Below are 23556 nucleotides of genomic sequence, written 5' to 3' on the forward strand. Positions count from 1 at the left end.
AAAACATTTGGATGAGTTTTTCAGCCTAACATGCTTACAGTGATAAAGGAGATGTTATCTCCTCTTTGCTGCTCTTTAATGCTGAGAGACTTCACTTGTGTCTGGAGGTAGGAGGTCCATGGCTCATTGGAAATCACAAGCTGAGAGGGGGAAAAAAAACAAAACTCTCAATGATAAGCAGTGGTGGCTTGTGTTTTAAGTAAATAGGTGGTGGTCATCCTAAATGTTGTTCTTCAAACCTGTTGAGCCCCACAGTCTTTGCAGGGCTGTGTATTAAGAGCTGGCATTGGCACCACCGCTGTGGGAGTCTTGGAGTACTTGGGGTAGGCTTTAGCTGTACAGTTACACGTTTGTTTGGATAATGTTGTGGCCAAGACTTTCACCCTTTCGCAGCCTTTTATTGAACAATAGCTGTAACCGTCACGACCATGCCGGGCCCGAAGATAGAGCCACAACAAGCTGGAAATTATGGCAAAAGTGAAGCAGGTAGAGTAATAAACTTTACAAATTCATGCATTTGTGAGAACAATTAAAAACTGAGGATGTGTTTCCTCACCCAACAGTCTGGTCAAAAAAGTACTTCCTTTCCTCTGGTTTCTTCTCCAGCTGTGCAAGAGATGACACAGTGCCGTACTCTGTGATATTAGCAAAGGTGTTTTTCTGCCTATTGTTGATATCGGCCATGATCTGAAATGTTGTGTCTGATGGGTAACAGAGTCCCACCAGCACCCAGTCATCTCTGTGTGAGAGAAAGATGAGATGTTTGTCAGCTCAGAAGTTTCCCTGTGATCAAACTGACTGATGAACCTCATTTAATGTAGTGATGTTTGTAGGTGATATCACAGATATCCCACGACTTTATATATTTCTGGGTGCACACATAGCCACACATGATTATTATTTCTACTCACTTATCAAAGTTAATGAGAGAGAGGACAACCTCTCTGGGTGCAGGTCCATTCCAGTGCAGAGTATAGCTCTTGCTCATCATCAGGATAGGCTGATACTGCTGAGATGATGCCCCCTGGCTGTTAATCCCCCTCAGTACCAGTGGAGCACTAGGGTATTCATCTCTGCTGATGGACAAGCTGAGGTTCGGAGCTCCCCGTGTCTGGATGTATACCTGAACCAGAGGAGTATGACAAGATTAAGTTTCAGGGAGAGAAAAAAGACAGAGCAATAGTGTTGTATGCATCAAGATGTGCCGCACCTGAGAGTAGCGCCCACTGCAGGTCACTCCATTCCACTGGGGCAGTTGCACACAACCTGGATGTTGAATCAAGTAATTGTCTGCTCGGCCAGCATATGTGTCTCTGTAACCTGTTACTGACCCGTCCACATCATGAAATATGGAGTTCTTGTCACCGTCCAGGTCATTCTCCTCGAACCACTGTCCAGGACGACCAAAGAATGCTTGCAGAGCCACCTGAGAAGATCATTTGTGAGAGGTGTTGTAAATGCCTTCATTATCCCACTACTGTATGACATGCCAGTGTATTGTTGTAGGGTGTATTGGTGCAGCAGTAGTCCTAACTGACCAATAATTCCAGTAATAAGTGTAAGACATCTTGAAATAAACAAATATGAATTTCCCCAATATCTAAAAGGAATTACATTAGGAGACATCAGGAAAAGTTAGAAATGCTAATTTTAAACAATTGTAATTCTTACTTAATTCTAACTTAATTTTATACAGATTGCATGAACTCAAGATACTTCATGTTTTGGTCTCTCATTTGAATTGAATATGTAAATAAACCCTAATTTTGCCTTTCAGACCAGCAAAATGCAAAAAAAAAAACCCAGCTATTTAAGGCTAGAACTGAGGTCATTAAGGAAGAAAAAAAATTAGCAATCCCCAAATGAAATTATTCTTGTTATTATTGTTCCTCATATTAATAACAATATCAACAATAATAACATTATTATTATTATTATTATTGTTAATAATAATAACAATAATAATAATAATAACAACAACAACAATAATTCATTTCAAACAGGAGATAGTGATAATTAAAGTCAACTAAAGTCTGTTTTTTTAGTGCAATGATGAGCAGATGTCTAGGGTTTTTTGGTTTATTTTTTATTTTTTTTATTCTCTATTTGCAGTTTCCAGGTTGTTTCTGTGCAGCACAAAGCTAAGACATTACTTTGGGAAGTATCTATTGGGTGTTTAAAAGAGCGAACAAATGTATTGAAGGTGCGTAAAGAAACGTACTTCTGCAATATACCATGCCACCACATGAGGGCACCAGTGATTTACATTTGTTTCTCCAGAGACTACTGCCACAGGCCCAGGGTACATTACATACAAATTGTATAATAGAGAAGTACATTATGATACTTGCAGGGGGGAAGAACAATTTTAAGCTAGCAAAGAGGAGAAAGTTAATATTTGTGGCCCAAGTGGACGATACACTGGGTAAAAAAGGATAAAAACAGAAGAGTTAGTGCCACCTGGGATTACACTGAAAAAACCCCACTAGTTCCTGTAAACATGACTAAGCTACATTATGTCACGGACAAAATGGAATCAAACTTGTACACAATGTACAAGAAAACACTATGTGTGACACCCAGGCTGAGTTGCATGGCAACCCACAGTCAGTCTTAATATTACCACAATGTGTTGCATGCTACTTTGTATAAAACAAAAGTTACATAGAGCTGTTTAACATTCTTAGGGCATCTTGAAAGAAGTCAAACCCAGATGTTTACTCACAAATGGGTGAAAGCTGAGCTGGGACAGGTTGTTTTGTGGAGTTAGCTGCCACATGTTCTTCAAGCTGAATCCAACTGCACTAGTATTGCGCTCCGGTGTGGGGACGAATCCACGAAATGTACTCTGTGTAAGCCTCACTGGACCATCGTAGATTTGGAAACCTCGGATTGGAAATGTCCTAACATGAAGATGTAGAATGAATGGGTAATGATCAGCCAAGACAACCGGCAGCAATAAATTACTTTTTTTTTATGTTTTTAAAAATAAATGGAAAACTTCCATATAATCAAGTTAAAAATGAAACTGTTTCCAAATCCAAATGGTTTTAATAAAAATTAAGCTTGAGTTAATAATATCAATACTAATATAGATAAAACAAACATCAAGATAATTCTATTAGTAACTGGCTGTAGAGAAAAAACAATATATTAATATAATATTTTTCTAAACCTGTTGCTCTCAGAGGTATCTCTTTTTTGAGTTACAGTGCCATAAAGAGGATTACAAACATCTCATACGCTGTGCTTTCTAATTTAGTAAAACTGTTCCCTCTGGAGTAAAAATAACTTTCAGGACATTTAGTGGTAAACACCGTTACCCCAGACGAACCAACTAAGCCAGATGTCACCCTGTGGTCTGGAAGACTATAAAATGGTTGTAAAGTTGTTCTCAGTGGTCACAAACTGACACCTTTTAATAAAACAACAAAAAAAAAAGATATGTGCCATTTTATTGTTTGCATTTCTCTCCTCTTGTACACCAACATTTGTAATGCTGGAAAAGTAAAAGACAAACAGAGAGAGAGAGCTGACACGAGACCCTCAGAGGACATATAAGCCACACTGTAAGTCTGTTTACAGAGTGTGACTTGCTGTTATGACATGCAGAGCCTTGTAGACTGTTTGTAATGCGAGTGCAGCTAATAAAACTGACAGTGAGAAAACTATTTGACACATAATCTGGTCAAATCAAATATTGCTCTACTCTCTCTTAATGAGATTTTATTATTCTATCTAAAGATACAAAAAGGAACACAATGGTTTTATCCAGCTAAAACTTGGAACCAGAAACCAACTTGGTCTTTGAATACCTAACAAAATGCTACAAGAAGCATTTCCCTTCTAGGAAAACATCATAGATGACACCGCCACAGCTTTTTATAACCTAGATCTAAAATACCATGGAAACAAGATGAGACAGAGAGAACTTCTTTTCATAAGTTCATTCACAGTTTAAAACATCTGGAGAAGCCTCACTGGTCCGTCATTCCAACCTATCCAACTAGCCAACTCCCTTGCTTGCCCTCCTACAGTTTTTCCCTTCATATTATTCTGCGAAATCCATTACCTGCAATTCTTGAGACAAAAAAAAAAAAGACACTCCCATCTGCTCACACTTCACATTTACCTATTTCTAGGGAGGGTCCTCATCTTTCCATCAACCCCTCCGACTCCCCAGTATTTATTCTGCCCTCCGTTGGTTCCTCTGTTTTGGCTTTCACCCACAAACAAGGACTGTTTCACCTCCTGGCTGGCGCCTTCATCTTTAGGGTAGCTGCCATCACTGGAGAGCAAGAAAATAAGGCCATATAGAATGAAATTCAATTTAATTTAAACATGTAACACAATTAATGTTTTATTGGGGCTGACAGCAAGTAAAAGTAAAGAACAGTTTGCAACTTCAAAAAATGTAAAGTTTCTGTTCTATGCTCATTGGCTCTTCATCACAAATGGATTTTGGAAGCTCACCTTGTGGTAGCAGAAAAATAAATATGGCTGAAAAAAAGACAAAAAACCAAAACAAACCACTACTGGTTTAAAAAAAAGTGAATCTGAATCTGAATACATACCTGGCAAAAGACAGTCCCACTCCGTTATCTGCAAAGCTGCCAAAAATCAAATGCAAGTCTTATAAAAAGTCTGGCAATGAACACTATGACCTAAACATTTTTAATTTGAGAAACACCAAGTAGATTTTGCTTTTGTTCTAGCATTTAGCAAATAAATTTAAGACTTGTTACCAGTATAAAAAATAAAGTGGAACCCATGTTAATTCATTTAAAGCAACATAAATCACAAAATATTCAACTCAAATTGCAATTTTTTTTAAAGATGTGTGAAACAAGCCAATGATAAATTTAATGTTGAGACTAACGAATGAGGAAAAGAAAAGAATTATAAAGAGCAGATATGGTCATCATAACAATTTGTGGTGGGATTACATTAACAGACAGAGGCAGATAAACAGACAGACATATAGAAAGAATTCCTGGCCTTCTGGTCACTTAAAGGTCCCATATTATGCAAAATTCACTTTTTAATGGTTTTGGAACAGTCATACTGGTCCCCCCGCATGTGTAGGAGACCCGTAAGTGTGAAACTCTTTCAGGCGCTCTCTCTCCCCCCTGCTCCACCTCTAGGGAAGTAAGCGCTGAAATGAGCTTCTTTGAAAGCGTGTACGTTATGACGTCATAAGGGACAATAACCACTCCCCACAGAGCGATGGACCCGTCTACCGGCTCTCAAAGCCCGCCCTCTAAAAATCACCTAGCGCCCAGTGTTTTTCCCTCTTCGGCAACCCTCGTTAGCGGACATGGCTAAGTGACAGAAGCACTGTTCTGTTTGTGGCTGCATAAATGAACACGAAAACGTTTTTTTACTTCCATCCACTGAACCCACGAGGACTGAGTGGATTAATTTTATTTTTGGAGGAAATGTACCCAGAAAACTTCCAAAGGTTTTGCATGTCTGTGGCCAGCATTTCAAAGAGGACTGTTTCCACAACATGGGGGCATGGAAAGCAGGCTTCGCCAACCGTTTGAAGCTGAAGCCAGGTTCAATACCAACTGTCCGTGACACAGCTGGAGAGGTAAGAGCTGGCAGTTATTTTATCATTTCGGCCTTATTAGTCTGATAGCTTGAAAATATATTAACCTGTCAATCACCTCATGACGGGCGATGCGATGGGCGGAGCCAACAGCTGAGCTGCTCCACCAGGGTTCCGCCCACCATAAACGGCACATTTCTGAAGCTGCTAAAAAGAGGGAGGTGAAGAGAAGCCGCTGCACTCAAACTGAGGGTCGATTTGTCCATACCATGGCGGAAATATTTCATTTAGATATTAATGAATGGTCTCAGATTGGGAATAAAGTGTATAATATGGGACCTTTAAAGACAACAAGCTGGCTGCTCAGCTGACTGCAACAGAATCTCACTGAGCCGCCTCACCCCGAGTTCTGGATGATGATGTCTCCACCTCGTATCCACGCTCCCAAGTCATTGTTCTTGAAGGAAATCAGATTGTCGATGACTGCTGCCACCCGAGGAAGACTAGGGTCTGCATTCTGGTGTGGTCTGAATCTGAGAAAAAGCCCATTCATAATAGGATACATACTTCTACTGCTGCCCTTGTAACTGCTGATTATATATTAATTTCCTCCTTAAGTTTTATTTATCCGTACTACAGAGCCAAACCCATTTTCTACTCATTTCTTTACACATGTGGTCTTCATGTAGATCAGTAAGCAAAACAACAAGTAACACAGACACACTGATTATGTGATTTTACATGCAAGAGTCGATTCTTATTACCTCCCACACTGAGGCCTGAGAATAGCAAAGCAGGAAAGCACACAGCGTCATTAAAAGCAAAAAGGTTTGATCCACTGGTCAACCATCTGTCATAGTATTACATTTTAAATGTTGCATTTTGATTTGATGACTTGAATGCAATAAAATGATTTTTGCAGTCTTTACAAACAAACAGACCGAATCTTTTCTTTTTTTTGAGAGTAAAGGTGGCACTTGTGTTTGTTAGTGTTAAAAATAACTTGCCATGGACCACAGCTTGGCTCAGGGGAAAAAAATCTGACCTGAATTTGGAGATGGAATAAAGTTTATAAACCACATTCATTCTCTGAAACCTGTAAACATCTAATATCCTCATGCTGGAATTTGCAACAACCTCCTCATATATCAGGACACATTTTAACACTTAATACATTCCCTTCATACTTCTGCAGACATGTACACACTCAGAGTGCATGTTTGTGTGTGCAGCCAGTAGTCTCAGTGGACACAAGATTTTTTTCCATCTAGTTGAGGGCTGTATTTGGGTAGGGAGCTGCAGAGTGGAAACTATCTGTGAAGCCTTGTTTTCTCTGTCAACACAAACTTAACAGACCTTTCAGTAAAATGCAGCAACACACTATAAAGTCATCCACCTATCTATCCATGTCAATGGCCATGCCGCAGTACATATATGACAGGAAGCAATCAATAACCTTATTTGTGCACATTTATTAACACTGGCATTAAACAAATATATTAGTAAACCACATATACATCAATATTTACAAAGTGTAATTATATAACATGATGCATGTGATAACCTACCACAGACCATTTCAGAGTACAGTGCTATAGGCTGTTATTGCTCACATATACTCACCTGGCATTGTTATCCAAACAGAGGTATTCTCGGGGATCAGAAGCACTGGCGTTGGTAGTTTTCACTCCTTTATCAATAAATAGCCCTGCCTAGGAAGATAAATGCATGGTTACAATAACACATTAAGTTTTCCCTGAAACTATGGTTCAACTGTGATGATTTTTATTTGACTGACATAAACTTAGTCAGTATATTTTACAGAGCAGTACATGAAGCACTAATAAATTTAAACTGAATTACAGAGTTATGTAGCAAATATAGAATTAAGCTATAGAGGCTACGTGAATGTAATAGGAACAGATGTAAAAAGAATCTATGGGTAATCGATGACATATACTGTATGTATAGCTTTGCATATTTAGACTATGAACTAAACACTTAAAAAAAACTTAAAGGACAAATGTTATGTATCTGTGTGTGTCTTATGCATATGGAAATGTGTGCTGTGAGTTGGTATAGGCAAGGTTTAGTTTTTAACCTTGGGGCTCCTTCCTCTATGAGAGGCTGCTGCGGTCAGACTGGACAAAGAGCTCACAGTTCACCTGCCCAATTTCTGTCTTCACACAACAGAGCACCATTGTGGAAGCCATATATGCCTGTCTGTCTGTGTGTGTGTGCGTGTGTGTCTGCATGTCTATTTTTGGCAAGAACCAGGAGAGCACTGTTATAATTATTTCCATTTTTTTCTCCAAACAAATCATAACACTGCATTTCTCTTGTCTTCATGAAACATATAGACAGGGGATACTACACAGAGATCTGGGATAGCATGGTAAGCTATTTTGTGTGTGGGTGTTGTGAAATGCTCAAAGAATATTGATGTTTAATATGTTTAGTTCACTGAGTATGAATTTGTCTGTATTTCATGATTAGTTGCTGTTATAATTCTGCCGTGCATCACACCTCACTTTGTTTAGTTTCTAAGAGCAATGACTGTTTTATTTTGAAGTAGCAGGAAGTGACTGTCTTATAACGGAAGAAGAAAAAACGATTGAGTTAGACTAGATGTCGGTCAAGAATGGCGGGTTTGTTGTCCGTGTTGTTTGTTTGAAGTAAAAGTTTAAAGACATCTGCACTGCCTGATTTATGAAGCTCCAGCTACGCATGAGAGAGATTAGCAATGCTAATGATACCTTAAAGTTGGAGTGCACACGATTGTTGTAAAATATTCCAAGCGGAGTTAACTCTGCCTTGGTTTCTGGCACCAGCCCACGAGACTCCCCAGTGGAAGAGCTGTGGAACACAAACCATATGCCAGCATCCTGGAAAAGGAAGGAAGAGTTAAGAAATGGGGATTAAAAGTTTCTGCTCATAGGCAGGAATTTCATTATCTTTGATTATAAACAATCAGTGCATAGGTAGTTGTAGATAAAATATCACAATCGCTGTACAGGCAGGATGTCTCTTCTGTTGGTCAAGTCCCATAGGAAGTATAGACTACAGTAGATATAAGGGCCCAGGTTTGCAGGTCCTCAGTTATACAGAGACAACCCCCTCCAAAAAGAAAAAAAAAAAAAAAAATCACATCAAATACCCCCTTCTGATAAATATACTGCATAAACCCTGGCTGAGGACCACCACACTGTTTGTGCCAAAATGAAAAATGAAGGATCTTCTTTTTCTGTTTTCATATATTACGATCTCAATATGTTTGTCGACCTCTCTGTCAAACACTAAAGCCTGATAAGTCTCATTTTATTGGTGGATCACTTTGTTACAAGCAAGAAAATCTTTTCAATTTCCATCATGTAAAGTTCAAGAACAGTAAAGCCTACAGATTGCTTTCACTTAAACAACATTTAATATTTAACTATGGGCTTTTCTTTTTGGTGATTCACTTTCAAGTTTTTTTCTTCTTCTAAACCGTTTGCAAGAAGTTATTCTGAAACTGTTTTCTTACATAAATCTGACTTTACTACCTGCGAGCCTGCAGCTGCATTGCTGATGAGGTTGTTGTTGGGGTTGGCGATCCAGAATGTTGAGACTGCCCTGGAAAACACCCCCACCACACACGCACACACACACACAAAGACATAATAACATATACATAAAATTATAATAAAAGAAACATTAACTTGGCTTATGAAACACTGACTCGTAAGCAGAAAGAAAGAGATCAAATCATTTTATAATCTTTCTAAACTCTGTCAGTGATTCACATTCTCCAAAATCAACACTAGACAGGGGCAGCTCTGCCAAGACTCACAACACACACACGCACACACACACAAATTCCTACAGACAGACCTAGCTGCTTCCGCACAGAGGCACTTTTCTTGTACCTTTGACATTAAAAAAAAACATCCCATAGAGAGAGCTTGTTATTGCTTTGGATAAAATCATCCTGCCTTTATCTCCCTCACACAGCATTACTAAGTGCAGGATCTCTCTCACATAGATGTGTACCATCTGTTTTCTCTCAAGTCATGTCTGCACCATCTCACCGGGTTTCTCACAGGGGCTCATGAGTCAAAGATTTATTATGACACTGATATACTTTTAAAAGTGGAAAAAACAACATTTCCCTGCTTGAGTATCAAGTTGTGTGCTTAACAGTGCTTGACTAAAGCAGACGGTCTTATTAAAAGCAGACTTATTTTACAAGGATAAGAAGAATGAACTCTATCTCTTTGTTGATATAAATGACAGCTCATTAGATAGTAAAAGCCATTCACATTTTAGATAAAGCCTGAAAATAACGAAATATTCTTTGCAATGCAGCAGAAACTTTAAATAGTTTATTCTGTCTCTGCTTGCATCGTTAACTATGATCACACAGTTACAATGTCTTACTTGCACTCTGTACTTGGTGAGGGAGTGTAACCCTTGAAGACTTTGTCTTTTATGGTGGTGCACAGAGTGTCATTGCGATCAGTCGGCAACAAAGTCCCAGGTCGAGTCACCAGGCCAAGGTTGTGGTAGAAAGTGTTTCGCTGTTCAATTCCATCCTCAAGGAAAAAACAGTGGCCCAGAGTGTCATAACCTATAGTGTTCTTCACCTGGGTCAAAGAAAGAAGACAATCATTAAAAGCACATAATGCACAAAAAGACTACAGCTGAGTTTTGCGCAGGAAAGGGGAATAAATACGGCTCTATGTTCTCTTACAGCATCATTTCTAAGGAAAAAATATTTCTCACCCAAATACACAAAAGAACTTGGTAAATAAGAAAGTTAAGGAACATCTGTTCCTTCACTTTGGAAACCATAAACACCCTAAAAGGAAAACTTGGTACACTGTGAGAACAAAATGCGTCTGCTTCTCTAAACACTAAATATTTCTGAGCAACTTTTCAAACAAGAAACATTTTTTTAATTTTAACCATACTGAAACAATAAAGAGACAGAGGGTATGAAATAAAAATTACTTCCTTGATATCCAAAGGGAAATAATAATGTTGTTTTGTTTTTTATAATACATTTGAAATTATTAATTTAGGTTTTTGTCCTGGAGGGTGATGGCTGTAGGCAGGAATGACCTCCTGTGGTCATTCAGTCTGCTGTATTCTCATTGTGTTGTGTAGAGGGTGTTGAGAATCATGCGTCATGTTCAGCAACTAGTGCAGCATTCTTCGCTAGATAATCAGCTCCAGGAGCTTCACAGTTGTCTACCTTAGTAGATTGCACTTTTCACTACAGACTTATAGAAGATATGCAACAACTTGGTGAAGACATTGAAGGACCTTAACTTCCTCAAGAGGTAGTCTGCCCTGTCTTTTCTTGTAGACAGAGTCAATGTTGCATTTCCAGACTGCAGATTTCTAGACTGTTTCCAGTTGAACTCCCAGGTCTTTGTAATCCTCCATCACCTCCAACTCTTATTCCAAGATGTATATAGTGTTCGGTTACCCCTGTTCTTCCTAAAATCCACAGTCATCTCTTTGGTTTTGTTCATGTTCACGAAGAAGAAATTGTTTCCACACCATCTCACAAAGTGTGTTACTGCCCCAGGCCTAGCCATCTTTGTTTAGATATTCAGAGCTTTGTGTGTGGTTACAAACAGGGCTGATTGGTATGCATGAAATCTGCACGGTAACTTTTTTTTTTTTTTTACTTATCTTGCTTTTAATCATTTTAATGTAATTTATTATTTTATTGTCTTTCCCCACACTGAAATTTTATTTCTTGCGTTTTATCTGTTTTATTTCCATTATTATTGCTTTCTGCACCCTGCTGAAATGTTTTATATAAAGCCCTTTGAATTGTCTTGTACATAAAATGTGCTATACAAATAAATTTGCCTTGCCATGTGTATTTCCCCATCTGCAATTGGCTGTCTATTTGGTTCTCTGTTTGCGATTGGCTCGGTTGACGACTGTCCAGCCGATTCCAGTGTGATCTCCACTATTTAACTGCCCGCTGACATTCATTTAGTGCAGCTGTGGTAAACAAACCCAGTTTGGCAATTGTGGTTTTGGCTTAACTGTGCTTTGGTTATTGTAAATGTGATGCTTGTGCTTGTAGATTTTGGATTTGGTTGTCTCCTGACTTGTGTTTTCAGACTTTATGAACCACATTGCAATGCTTTCAATGTTTTATGTAAAGCAGTTTGAATTGTCTTGTACATGAAATGTACAAATAAACTTGCCTTGTTTTTCATCTTTGTTTTTTAATTGAGCTTTGCCAATTGACAATTTACTTTACCAAGAACTTTACCATTTCTGGTCTTAATGTTGCCACTCCCTTGTCCTTAGCTGAGTTGAGGTCGTAACACAGTAATTGTCCAGTTCTTTGTACTCGGCTTCTGACATATCCTCGCAACTGCAGAGTCATCTGAGTATTTTTTGCTGATGATAGGACTCAGACTTGTATTAAAAGTCTGAGGTGTTTATCTTGTCATAATTCCAGGTGGTTTTGGAGGTATCCACCTGTATTTTCTGGAACGTCTGACTAACAGTGCAGGATAAATTGTGTTAAAAGAACTGGATAAACTAAAATATCATGATCCTCAGAATACTAACTCATTTGTCCAGATGACAGTAAAACCAGAATAACACATATAAACTCTTTGGATGGACAATATGGACCAAAGCTCGCACCTCAAGATCCTGGTGCCGGTCCTCGTTTTTACAGTGACATCCACAGAATGACACCATCTGTACTGAAATGCCTCCACCTTCAGTTTTTTCGCTCACTTTGATGTCTAAATCTACTCTACATGTACAGACACGAGTGCCTGGGATTTGTTCCTGCATCTTTGTGTTGCTACAACACATAATAATGCATTCTTCTCATTCTCCTTGTGTCCTTGCTAGCACTTAAAGCTAATTCATTTTGTTGGCTAACAACCTTACATTTTTCATCAGAATGTTTGGAAGAAATGGTTTAAATTTCCTTAGATTTTCTCTCTGCCCTACTCCTGTCCAGAGTTATTTTTGTTTCTACTTCAACTCGTGGGATTTGGTGTGTTATTTTGCTCATTGATTTGGTTTTGGAAAGCTAAATCCTCAATAATGACCCCACCGGTGAACAACTTCTCCATTGCCGTGGATACTCATCATAACAGATAAATATAAGGAGAAATTCCTCTCAGAACAGAATCCACCCCAGAGAGAAAAAAAATCTTTAGATAATTAACGTAAAAATTGATTATCTTCCAAAAAAGGTAAAAAATGTATGAAGTTGACACAGTATGATCTGATACCAAATTGCTGACACCCAGTGGAACATTTTAGAATATGAAGTAATGAGGTAAAAAAAAAAAAAGTACACAATAAGTCAGTTGCATCAGGATAAACAGCAGGTTAATTTTCCTCTTTGAGGTTAATCGTGAGCCCTCATAACCCAGCTGACACATAGTGTGTATCTTTGTTCAAAACAAATTTAAGAATGAGATTCTGCATTTCAATTAGATTATTTACATGAAGAATAAGTAATAAAATAAATAAATGAAAAATACATACAGTCTATCATATAATAATAATAATAATAATAATAATAATAATACATTTTATTTGTTGGCGCCTTTCTTGACACTCAAGGTCACCTTACAGGATAAAACACAAGAGTAAAACAAATCAATAAATACATTCATAAATTAACGGATACATAAAACAATAATAAAAGCAGTGTGAAATATTACAGTGAGTATGCCAGTTTAAAACAGATGTGTTTTGAGTTTGGATGTTTTGAGTTTTGAGTATAGGCTGCATTCAGACACCTACTTTACTATTCACATACTAGAGTGCACATATGATCTTTTAGTCATATGGCTTCCTTACAAAAAACAAAACAAAACAAAAAAAACAAACAAACAAACAATGACAGAAGGTATCTGAGAAGCCAGATTAAAGACAAAAAAGAAGAAAACAAGCCACTGTTTTGACAGTCAGCATCACACTGGCTCAATACTAACAGCGCATCAATATGTGATTTTTTTACACAGACACTTTACTCACCAGAAGGCCGTTCGTTGCATGGATGGTGAGACAGCGGGAGAAGGAGTGGTGAATGGAAAGTCCGTCCACAAAAGTTGGTTCCCAGTAACCTCCCCTCTGGTCAACATCCCCACACATGTGAAAGTGGATAGGGTAGCGACCTTTTTCACCTTGTTGACCCATGTTCTTTAACTCCACATAGGATAGATGAACTGATGAGAAGTTACCAAAGATCTGTGTTGGAAGGGAGGGAGAAAGTCAGTTGGCTGACAGAAAAAAAAGAAATTAAAAGGTAGTTAATGAAAAGACTTTCTGACTCTGAAGGTCGAGAGGTTCTGGCTAGATATAAGTGAACTCGCCTGGACACACTGCTTGGGCTCTTGAGGATCAGGTGCCCTGATGAGAGGTGCCAAGCAGGTGTGGGCATATTAATTGGCTCGATGCCTGTACGTAGGGTTTCACTCCAGTGAACAATAGGGTAGCATACCTCCCCGTTCATTCTGACTGTTGTTTGTGTCTGCGTATCAGCAGTTCAGAGTACCCAACTTTTTGGAGTCCTTGTCCTGTTTTGAAACTACTAGGAACTAGGGGACTCCCCTTGTTCCCCTTGTTCTACAGGGGGGCCATTCATTCATAGGGTTTGTACCAACAACATTGAATCACACCTCTCAGCCTCGTTGTTATGTCTATTCAGGGGTCCTGGAGAGGAGGGTCGGCTGGATAGTTGAACCTCGGATTGAGGAGGAGCAGTGTGGTTTTTGCCCTGGCCGTGGAACAGTGGACCACTCCACCCCCTGTGCAGTGTTCTGGAGGGAGCATGGGAGCTGTGGGCGTCATCAGGCCGTGATCTCCAACTCTGACTTAAGTGATTAATATAGCCAGGTGTGAAGAGGTTGGGATGAAAATGAGCACCCAAATGCAAAACCACAGTCTTTAACCAGAAAAGGGTGGAGTGTCCTCTCCAGGTAAGGAATGAGATCCTTCCCAAATGGATTTCAAGTTACTTGGGGTCTTGTTCATGTATAAGGGAAGAATGGAGAGCAGTTATAAGGACTCTGCATCTATCTGTCATGGTGAAGACGGAGCTGAGCCAAAAGGTGAAGCTCTCAATTAACTGGTCGCTCTATATTCCTACCCCCATCTATGGTCACGAGCTGTCGGTAATCACCGAAAGAGCAAGATAGCGAATACAACCATCTGAAATCAGTTTCCTCCGAAAGGAGGCTGGGCCATCCTTTAAAGATAAGGTGAGAAGCTCAGTCATATGGGAGGTGCTCAGAGTAGAACCGGTGGTTCTCTGCATCGAGAGGAGGAGCCAGGTGAGGTGGCTCAGGCATCTGGTTAGGATGCCTCCCTGGGGAGGTTTCCCAGGCACTGGGAGGCGGTCCAGGGAAAGACCCAGGGCACACTGGAGGGACTATATTTCTGAACTGACCTGAGAACACCTCAAGATTCCTCCAGAAGAGCTGGAAGAAGTGGCTAAGGAGAGGGAAGTCCAGGCTTCTCTTATTAGGCAACTTCTCCCACATCCCAGCTTCTATAAGTGGTGGGTAATGGATGGATAAATGGATGGAAGTTAAAAGGTAAAGGTATCCAGCACTATTCTCTGCTCGGCACTTTGAACTATAGCTCCGTTGGCGCCATGTTACGTTGAGTCAAGGTTCTCACAGCCAATGACGCTAAACACATAAACTGATTAACACAGTAAACAAAAATCCAAATATGTCAGTGAAATTAAAGAAAGAAAATCTGTTCTACAAAGATCTCTAGGAGACCCTTTGTGAGCATGGATTTTCATAGGGTTTGGTTCCTGTTAAAAAGGTCCTTTTAGAAAACTAAAACTCACACAGCACACACTGACCAGCTACCTCACACTCTCTGTAACTTACACACCACACATACACACTAATTGTTTAGGCTACCACTGATGCCTCCCAAACTGAATTGGAAATATGAATAATCCCTTCATTTAGGGTAAGATATGAATATAGAATAAATGCGCACTTGAACTTTTCAATATGGAAACTGTCAAACAGATTGCTACAGACACAGTAAGACATAAGAAAATATACAAATAAAGTTCAGTCTAAACAAGGGGCTGTGCAATAAAAAAAAATCACACAAATACCTTAATGTGGCCTCCAAAAGTGTCGTGCCTGTAGAACTGGCACATGTTTCCGTAGCAAGAGTTTTCCATTTCTCCATAGATGAGAATGTTTCTAGACAAGAGCGCCACTTCAGCACGCATGTCGACTCCATCAATGATCTCCCCAATGTGGTTATAGAGAGGCTTCCCTAAGCAGAACAGACAGGCAGATTCTTGGTCAAAAGCTATGACATGAGAAAAGTAGACATATTTATTTTACTTTAATTTATTTGGTAACACTAAAACATTAAGCAAAACATTTGCCAAAAAAATCTATTTTTACTGAACAAAAGTAAACAAATTTGTAATCAAATTATTGTGCAACCTTTCTTGAGTGATACAAATTGTACTTAAACACAAATTTCAGCAGTATAATGTAAACTCAAGTATTGTCTTTGGGGGAGATTGAATAGTTTTGGCAAACACAAAGTATGCTTTGCAGCACACACACAATAAAAATGAACAAACAACCACACCTTAAAATCATAGACATGTAAAAGTAACCAAAGGCTTATTAAACATGAAATAAGCAGCTTTTAAACTATACAGAAAGTGTGTGAGCAAGTGTGCAGCTGCCAGTAATCGTGCTTAGTAGATGCACAACTGCTCAGCCTTTCCTCAATGCAGCAATAGAAAACTGAGCACATATAACACACCCTTTTCTCCAAGAAGGGAGTTGCCACTTGTTGACAAGAAAAGGAATGAGATCAGGAAACATGTCTGATACACAGAGTCATAGTATAAGAAAAGACAATTAATCTAAAAACTTAAAATCATTTTAGTTATAACATCAAGTGGCTACTTACATGCAAGTTAATAATGTCTGCTCAGGCTCTTCCAATAACCTTGCATCACCATAACGCTTTAGAAAGGAAATGAGATTCCCTTGGAACAAAGGATTGAAACCACAACATCTGTTTATTCACATTTCCTGGCTCTAAAAAAATTTTAGTTCTCCTCAGCCTCCTTTACTACATTTTTCACAAGGTTTATAACATTATGTCTGTTTTATCTTTTTTTCTTCTTCTGATTTGTAATACAATTCCTTTTGGGGGTATTTCAAATGGCAGTAGCTCACAAAAAAGTTCAAACCCTCAGAGAACAAACACTAACACTGCCAAAGCCACTTTTAGTTTTCATAAACCAAACCTACAGACAAATCCGGCGGCCGTTTTGTGTGTTGTGCCATCTTGCGGTGCCATCATTACTAAGGCCAGGACTAATTACCTTGCATCTGCTAGCATGAACAGCAGCATAAATATCTGGACTGACAATGCTAGATGACAGCCTTCAGTTAATGATATGGGTGTTATATGGAGATCTCAAAGTTAATTTGTTTTAATTTTAGTCAGGCATCAGTGCATTAATGTAAACTATGATTCATCTAATAGAAACTGATTTTAATAACTGACAATCCACATTGGAATATAAAATGCAAATCTTGTTATACCAAGTGATGAAGAAGTTGGTAAAAAATAGTTTTTAAATTTTTGCAAGGTTGTTAATTTTCTGTTGTGTCAGATATTTGGTATAGTTTTCTTATAACTAGTTTAGGCTGCAGTATGCAATCTGTTTGTGATACTGACTGAATGATTTTTGTTTTCTGATCACAACGTTGCCCTGATAAGAGCAAATTAATTTACATTTCACCATATCTCCCAAATTAGACATTTACTTAGCAACACCGCAGTCCCTTCTCTCGAAGTCTGTTAATAGCATAAACATTCCACGTTGTGTCACGTTCAGCTGGATGTCAACATGGATACATACAATTTAGTGTCAGACTGATGACTGTTCACCTAGATTTACTGTGTTTTGTTGTTGGGAATAAGATTAAGTGTTTCCTCAGCCATGACAGCATGTCAGTCCTCCTCTTCTCTCTGTATGTCCGGTGTTCTGCCCCGATGCGAACACAGTGCGATCAGTGGACAGGGTCAGCCACTGTACCCTCAATTTTTGACTGATATATGATATTTTACAACTTATTTAGTCGATTACCATTACCAATATTTTGCCCCCACACTTACTTGCTGAGATTACTTAATTTCTTCTGTTGTGGAATTAAAATGTCATGTTAGCCTGTTGGCAAATGCAGATGTAAAAAAAAAAGAAAAAGCTCAATGATGATGTAATATTCACACCTTGTGCAAACTAAGAAATATCTTTAACTTGCATTACGTAGAAGATGTCAAATTAAACCATGAAAACTTTTTTAAATAAAATAAGTACAATTTGTGCATCCTATCCTACTTAAAACAGATTTGGATTGTGTTCTCTCGGCGCTGTTATTATCTAATCGGTTAATTATATCAGTGGAATGGCCGAGACCGATATCGAGATTGCATCTCTCTATCTCTGTATATCTCTAGTCAGGGATCTCTGCTTTCACTTTTTACCATAAATAAAGTTTACTGCTGCAGTTCAAACAGCCATAAGCATAACAAATCATTCCAGATTGACATTGTTGTCCGATTCACCTCTGTTCTGCTTTGACATGCAGAAAAATGCCACCTCAACATTGGCGAAGGGTCTACTTCTGGTGTTTGCCCGGATTAGTCTATACACACAGTGCTGCCCTCTCTCTTACCTTGTATCCTGACTTGTCTGTTGGTACAGAAAGGGCAGGGTAACAGGGTAAATTCTTCAGCTTGATACATGGAGTAGTCTGTACTGGCAATGACAACTTTATCCCCAGGTTGCCAGGTCTGCTGAATGTCATCCTGCAGGTTTAGCACCACCTGATCTTCAGCGTCCACATGGAAACCCATGATGGGGTAGCCTATGGGGTTGGGTTGGAGAAAAGTATTTAATTTGCCATTTCCTGCTAAATAATTCAACCCCGCTCCCACACACAAGTCACCAATTTTAGTCTAGAACTACTACCGGTAAGTGCTTTTTCAGCGATAACCGTAAAGGTTGTTTTGTAGTTGTTTTGTAAGGTTGTTTTATGAACAACAAAGCCGGAAGGGTTCTAGGAAGTGTTTTATCCCAGCTTTTTATCAAGAAAGTGTTTCCACTCTCTTCAGTGTTAACTACACAACATTACAATTATTACCCACTTGCTCATAAAAGCTCAATGTTTAGATCTAAACGATCTGCTCTTATAAATGGTCTGGTTTTCATTTGTTATTATTTTTGTCTGAACATAACTTAGGAGAACAATTTGGGATATGAAACCAAAAAGGGGATATGCGTTCCATTGGCTTCTATTTCATAACTGCAGCAAAGCACTTTTTCACATGAAAAATGTGTGATCTAAATAATTCAATGACATCAGATATTATGAATCATTGCAAGAATTGTTGAGCCAGTTTGTCTGAGATGGTAAAGCTTTACACAATAGATCCACTCTCCAGAATGACAAAGAAAAGCCATCACAATATGTTTAACCAAATACAGCTTACAAGTTTTGAACTCATTTCGTCATAACATGTTTCTCACCATTGTTCCACTCGCTGTAGGCAGTGACTGAGAAGCCAACTCCGTTCACAGTGGTGAAGTTACGTCTTGCCACAGCTCTACCTCCGGTGTTTAGATTTTCATGTTCCTTCACATCTTCTGAGCATGATGCATTTCCACCGCCAACCACAGAGACCAATGCCCACGCCTGCCTTGAAAGACCAAAGAAATAAAAAGAGAAGTATGAAAGAGATGGAAAGAACAGGAAATCATAGGTATCCTTAGCCAGGCAATTATTTTTCTGAACTGGCTTATATGAACAATTATAAATTGGACTAATGTGGATTTATTGGATTAAAACTGGACTACGGGTTAGTAAACTCAAGGTCATTACTCACACACCAACATACAAGTTTTAAACATTTCAATCATAACATTGCTGTTTCATGTCAATAATTTTTTGATACACCGTATAGCATCAGTTATGTGTGACAGCTTAAGATCACCTTATTAAAACACTAAAAGATAATTATTACCTCTGTTCCACTAAGCAGCGTCAGAACCGGTGAGCCAGTAAAAGCTTAGGATGATTTATGTAGGATATCAAATTTACAGAATATCTTTATGATGGAAGATATTTCTGTTATTGAATATCACATTGCAACTATCATCAGCATGAAGATGTGTCAATTGGTAATCTAAAACTTTTACATCAAGACACAACAGATCAGAACAGATATTTATGCAACAGGTCTGAACAAGAGATTAAACAAGGTATAAGTGTGGCCAAGACAAACACCTGAAGCAGGGAAGGAAGTTAAAAACGATCAGACAAATGGCAATAAGAGCAAATCTGATATACAATTAAATTTAAAGGAACTTTAAATTCAGTTTGGGTGTCAATATGATTGGAATGAGAGTACATCAATTAAATAAAGATAGAAGGATCCTGAGAGTGTGGATGGGTAAAGGGATGGAGCATACTGCTGACAGCATATGATCTAAATCAAGCCATTTTAAGGCAGTTTAAGGCTGCTTAAGGATCTTCTTGTCATATCTTTTGCTTTTTAATCATAACTTTGGTATTGTTCAACATTAGACTAATGAGTCCAAGTAAGCCTAATTCCTTACACTGTTCATGAGCATAATATTTTAAAGGCCACTAACTTTATCAACACAAACTGACCATTGCTTTCTCACACAATTTAACAAGTTATATTAATCTAATATATCCATGTCTGTGTTGACAGTTCATTCAGGCTAGAGGAAAGTGATCTTAGCAGACATCTCATGTTTCCAGTAAGGCATTGCTTTTCCCATTCCAAGCACAGTAAACAACTCTCAAACTTAAACTCTCCAGCTCCACAAAAGCCGGTATAAGATTGATATGAAGCCAAAGCTCGTGGCAAATTCAAAATTCATTTCAAATTAGCAAATATTCCAAGATCCTGACATAATCACAATCTGAACATGTCCTTTTGTAAACCAAAGACTATTTGCAAGATAACTGTGCATCTAACTTATAAAGAGGATCCATCTGGAGATCCACTCTGCTCTATCATGCCAGCATTAATCATATCCTTGATGTGATCATCTTTAACAGCTTCATTGTTTGACATGAATAGCGGTATTAGTGTAAAGGCCAGAGGTGAATTCACTACAGACCAGCATGAAAGCATGTTTGTACGTGTGTGCATATGCAGCTAAGACACTAAGACTAAAAGACAGAGAGGTCATCAGCCACAAGGCAGGAGCCATCACGTTCAGGAAGGACAACTGCACCCATGGAAACCAACTTGTGGAACGCAGCAGTCAAAGGTTTGGAAATGCTCAGCAATTCAAACTGAATATAACAGTATATAACAGTGTGCACTCTTATATTCGTTGGACTTTATAAAGTGTGCAAGTTTTAAAGCACTGACATGACAGTGACATGAAGAATTAAAGATTTTCAGAAAGCAGCACATTGTGCTGGTCCTATAGTATGCAGCAGCAATGTTCCCTTCTACTTTATCACAATAACCATCATTAATCATTAGTCAAGACATTACCATCATGTTCAAACCAACTGGACCTTCCAAAAAAAATCTATCAATCATATATATATATATATATATATATATATATATATATATATATATATATAAATATATAAACAACTCCTATGAAATCTTGAATCCTATGAAATTAAATCTTTGAAAAGAAAAAGAAAACAGTTAAAATGATTTAAAGAAAGTGCAAGGCTTAACTTATATACTCACAAGTGCATGTGTCACTCATTTGAACTACTCTGGTGTGGATTTGAGGGGTATTTGTTTTAAAACCACTGCTTTGGCATCCACTCCCAGAGGTGAAAAGTGACACTGGAGAGTTTGGCATGCAGCGTTGCTTTAACCAACCTGAACACTGAACCAAGTCCAGTTGCAACACTTCTCTTTTTTAAATGCCTACTTTGCAGATACGTGTGTGAGTGACTAATAAAAGGTCTTAATGTCATGTTAAGTTTAACACCACGTTTTGTCCTTTGCGAGCTTTAGCAGTAAACCACGTGAGCAGGAGTTCAGCCTATAAAAAAAATTCTGTATCTGCCATTTTGACAGAATAAGCATGAAGGGCATAAAATCTCCTGAATTGCCAGATTTTACACAAATCCTGGAAACTCTGACCGTGGCCCCATTATCCTGTACGTGCTTCCTTTTCTGGTGGAGTGTGATATAGTTGAAAGCCATGGAAACAGGAAGCTAAATAACAAGGAAAGATTTAAGGAAACGCACTAAATGAAATAAAACATGAAAGAAGGTATTTTTCACAGGAAGGTAATCTTGGACCAAAATGCTGGTATTGTCAGTCCAAGTATTGAGGCTTCAAAGGCAAAAGTGTTTACTTAAAGTGTTAAACAAAAACACATTAACCTTTATTACCCTCAGGAGACCAAGAGTAAACAAAACACTCCTAAAGATTTAGCCAATCAACATGCTACAAGTAAGCATTACTGGTATATTCTGCAACACAGCTGAATAACAAAAGAAGCTTCAATATTCTCACACAGTTTAAGAGCAAATGTGCCTGCAAAGAAACTCAAGAAATCATCTGTGTGTATTGCTAATGAAGCAGCAGTGCTTACCTGTATCTTAGATGAAAGGCAAATCTGCTGCCCAGAACCTCCTTAAAGGCTTTCTTGGTATCATCTTGAAAACTTTTAACAGCTGAGTCTCCCACAGCCACTGTGACAATGCGGCCAGCTGGCAGGGAACGCAGAAGCTGGGTGAGCCGCTCGCTGTCATTATAGGATTCATGTGTGTCGTATCGCTCAGAGAACAGCACAGCAGCTGTATCCTGGTCCACCACACGTAGGTTGATGCCTCGGCTGAAGTTCTTCTGGAAGGCATATCCTCCTGAGGCCAGTCCGGATGCTGGGATGCTTTGAGTTAGCAGGGACCAGGAAACTTTCTCAGTACCATGTAGCTCTAATGTTCCACCACCCATAACACCAATGAACTTAGAGCCCAGATCTGGGATCTTAGGGACAGCCTTGTTGTCAGAACGACCCATAAGGGCAATGGTGGCAAGAGAACGATAACGACATTTGGGTGAGCCAATATGAAGGGCTCCACCTTCCTCTATGAGGATGTGATGTGTTCTTAAGGTTATGTTTTTGGAGCCATCAGAACTGTCTGCAAAAACTACCTGACCTGGAAGAAGTGAAAGGAAAACATGTTCATAAACTGAACTCTACCTGTTGAATAAAGTTGTAATAGTTGGTAACAGTGAATCTATATTATTTCTTATTAAATCATGCAGGTTGACGTGCCTACCTCCTGACTGGATGGTAAGTGAATGGAAGGTAGCAGAAGATTCTAATCTAAACACATGTCCATTCCCGACAACAACATCCTTGGCTGGTTGGTGACCTGGATTCCAGCTACTAAGTGATGGGTTGTGATCTGGACAATTTTCTGTGAACATACCCAGTTAATAATAATCAGAGAACCACATACTTGCAATCTGACAAGAATTAACATTTTTAAAAAAAGTACCGTCATGGTATACAGAAGGATGCATGTGCAGCAAGTCAACAAAATAATAATATACTAACCATCCAATATATATCCACTTGTGAGACTAAAAATTAGAATAAGTGTTAATAGGAAAGTCCCCAGTGACACACCACAGCAGATTAGAGAGTTCTTTCTCTGCTGAAAGCTTTGTGCAAGGTTCCTTTGTTGGCTCTCCTCTTGCAAGCTAAACGTGGTTTGTTGCTCCCTTGGTGAACCACGAGGTTTTAACGGTGGAGGTGGTGGTGCTTTGGCAGGTGGTGGTGAGCGAGCAGGAGCCACCCGCCCAGGAACGTAACCTGGACACCTCTGATGGTTGCCGTGAGACGGAGCCACAAAGACGGGGAAGCGGCTGGGGCCATCACTTGTCGGCATGGTATATATGTCTGCTTACCTGAAAGGAGAAA

At 38.8% G+C, this 23556-nt stretch overlaps 1 protein-coding gene across 1 annotated transcript in view; it reads right to left on the bottom strand.

Moving 5' to 3' along the window:
- The window catches only part of cemip2 (cell migration inducing hyaluronidase 2), a 28488-nt gene that overhangs the window by 2153 nt on the left and 2779 nt on the right, over positions 1 to 23556 (bottom strand). Inside the window, exons 2-21 of the mRNA XM_041999321.1 lie at positions 23191 to 23543; positions 22910 to 23050; positions 22219 to 22786; positions 19137 to 19306; positions 18283 to 18474; positions 15678 to 15844; positions 13571 to 13783; positions 9968 to 10173; positions 9094 to 9163; positions 8308 to 8436; positions 7175 to 7263; positions 5953 to 6084; positions 4575 to 4610; positions 4133 to 4288; positions 2726 to 2903; positions 1211 to 1426; positions 912 to 1123; positions 557 to 739; positions 240 to 459; positions 39 to 140 (exon numbers count right to left, since the gene is read on the bottom strand). Coding sequence (XP_041855255.1) covers positions 39 to 140; positions 240 to 459; positions 557 to 739; positions 912 to 1123; positions 1211 to 1426; positions 2726 to 2903; positions 4133 to 4288; positions 4575 to 4610; positions 5953 to 6084; positions 7175 to 7263; positions 8308 to 8436; positions 9094 to 9163; positions 9968 to 10173; positions 13571 to 13783; positions 15678 to 15844; positions 18283 to 18474; positions 19137 to 19306; positions 22219 to 22786; positions 22910 to 23050; positions 23191 to 23524 — 3714 coding nt within the window. The 5' untranslated portion in view covers positions 23525 to 23543. The remainder of the gene's footprint in view (positions 1 to 38; positions 141 to 239; positions 460 to 556; positions 740 to 911; positions 1124 to 1210; positions 1427 to 2725; positions 2904 to 4132; positions 4289 to 4574; positions 4611 to 5952; positions 6085 to 7174; positions 7264 to 8307; positions 8437 to 9093; positions 9164 to 9967; positions 10174 to 13570; positions 13784 to 15677; positions 15845 to 18282; positions 18475 to 19136; positions 19307 to 22218; positions 22787 to 22909; positions 23051 to 23190; positions 23544 to 23556) is intronic.

Source organism: Melanotaenia boesemani, chromosome 11 (genome assembly GCF_017639745.1).
Source record: "Melanotaenia boesemani isolate fMelBoe1 chromosome 11, fMelBoe1.pri, whole genome shotgun sequence".
NCBI classification, from domain to species: domain Eukaryota; kingdom Metazoa; phylum Chordata; class Actinopteri; order Atheriniformes; family Melanotaeniidae; genus Melanotaenia; species Melanotaenia boesemani.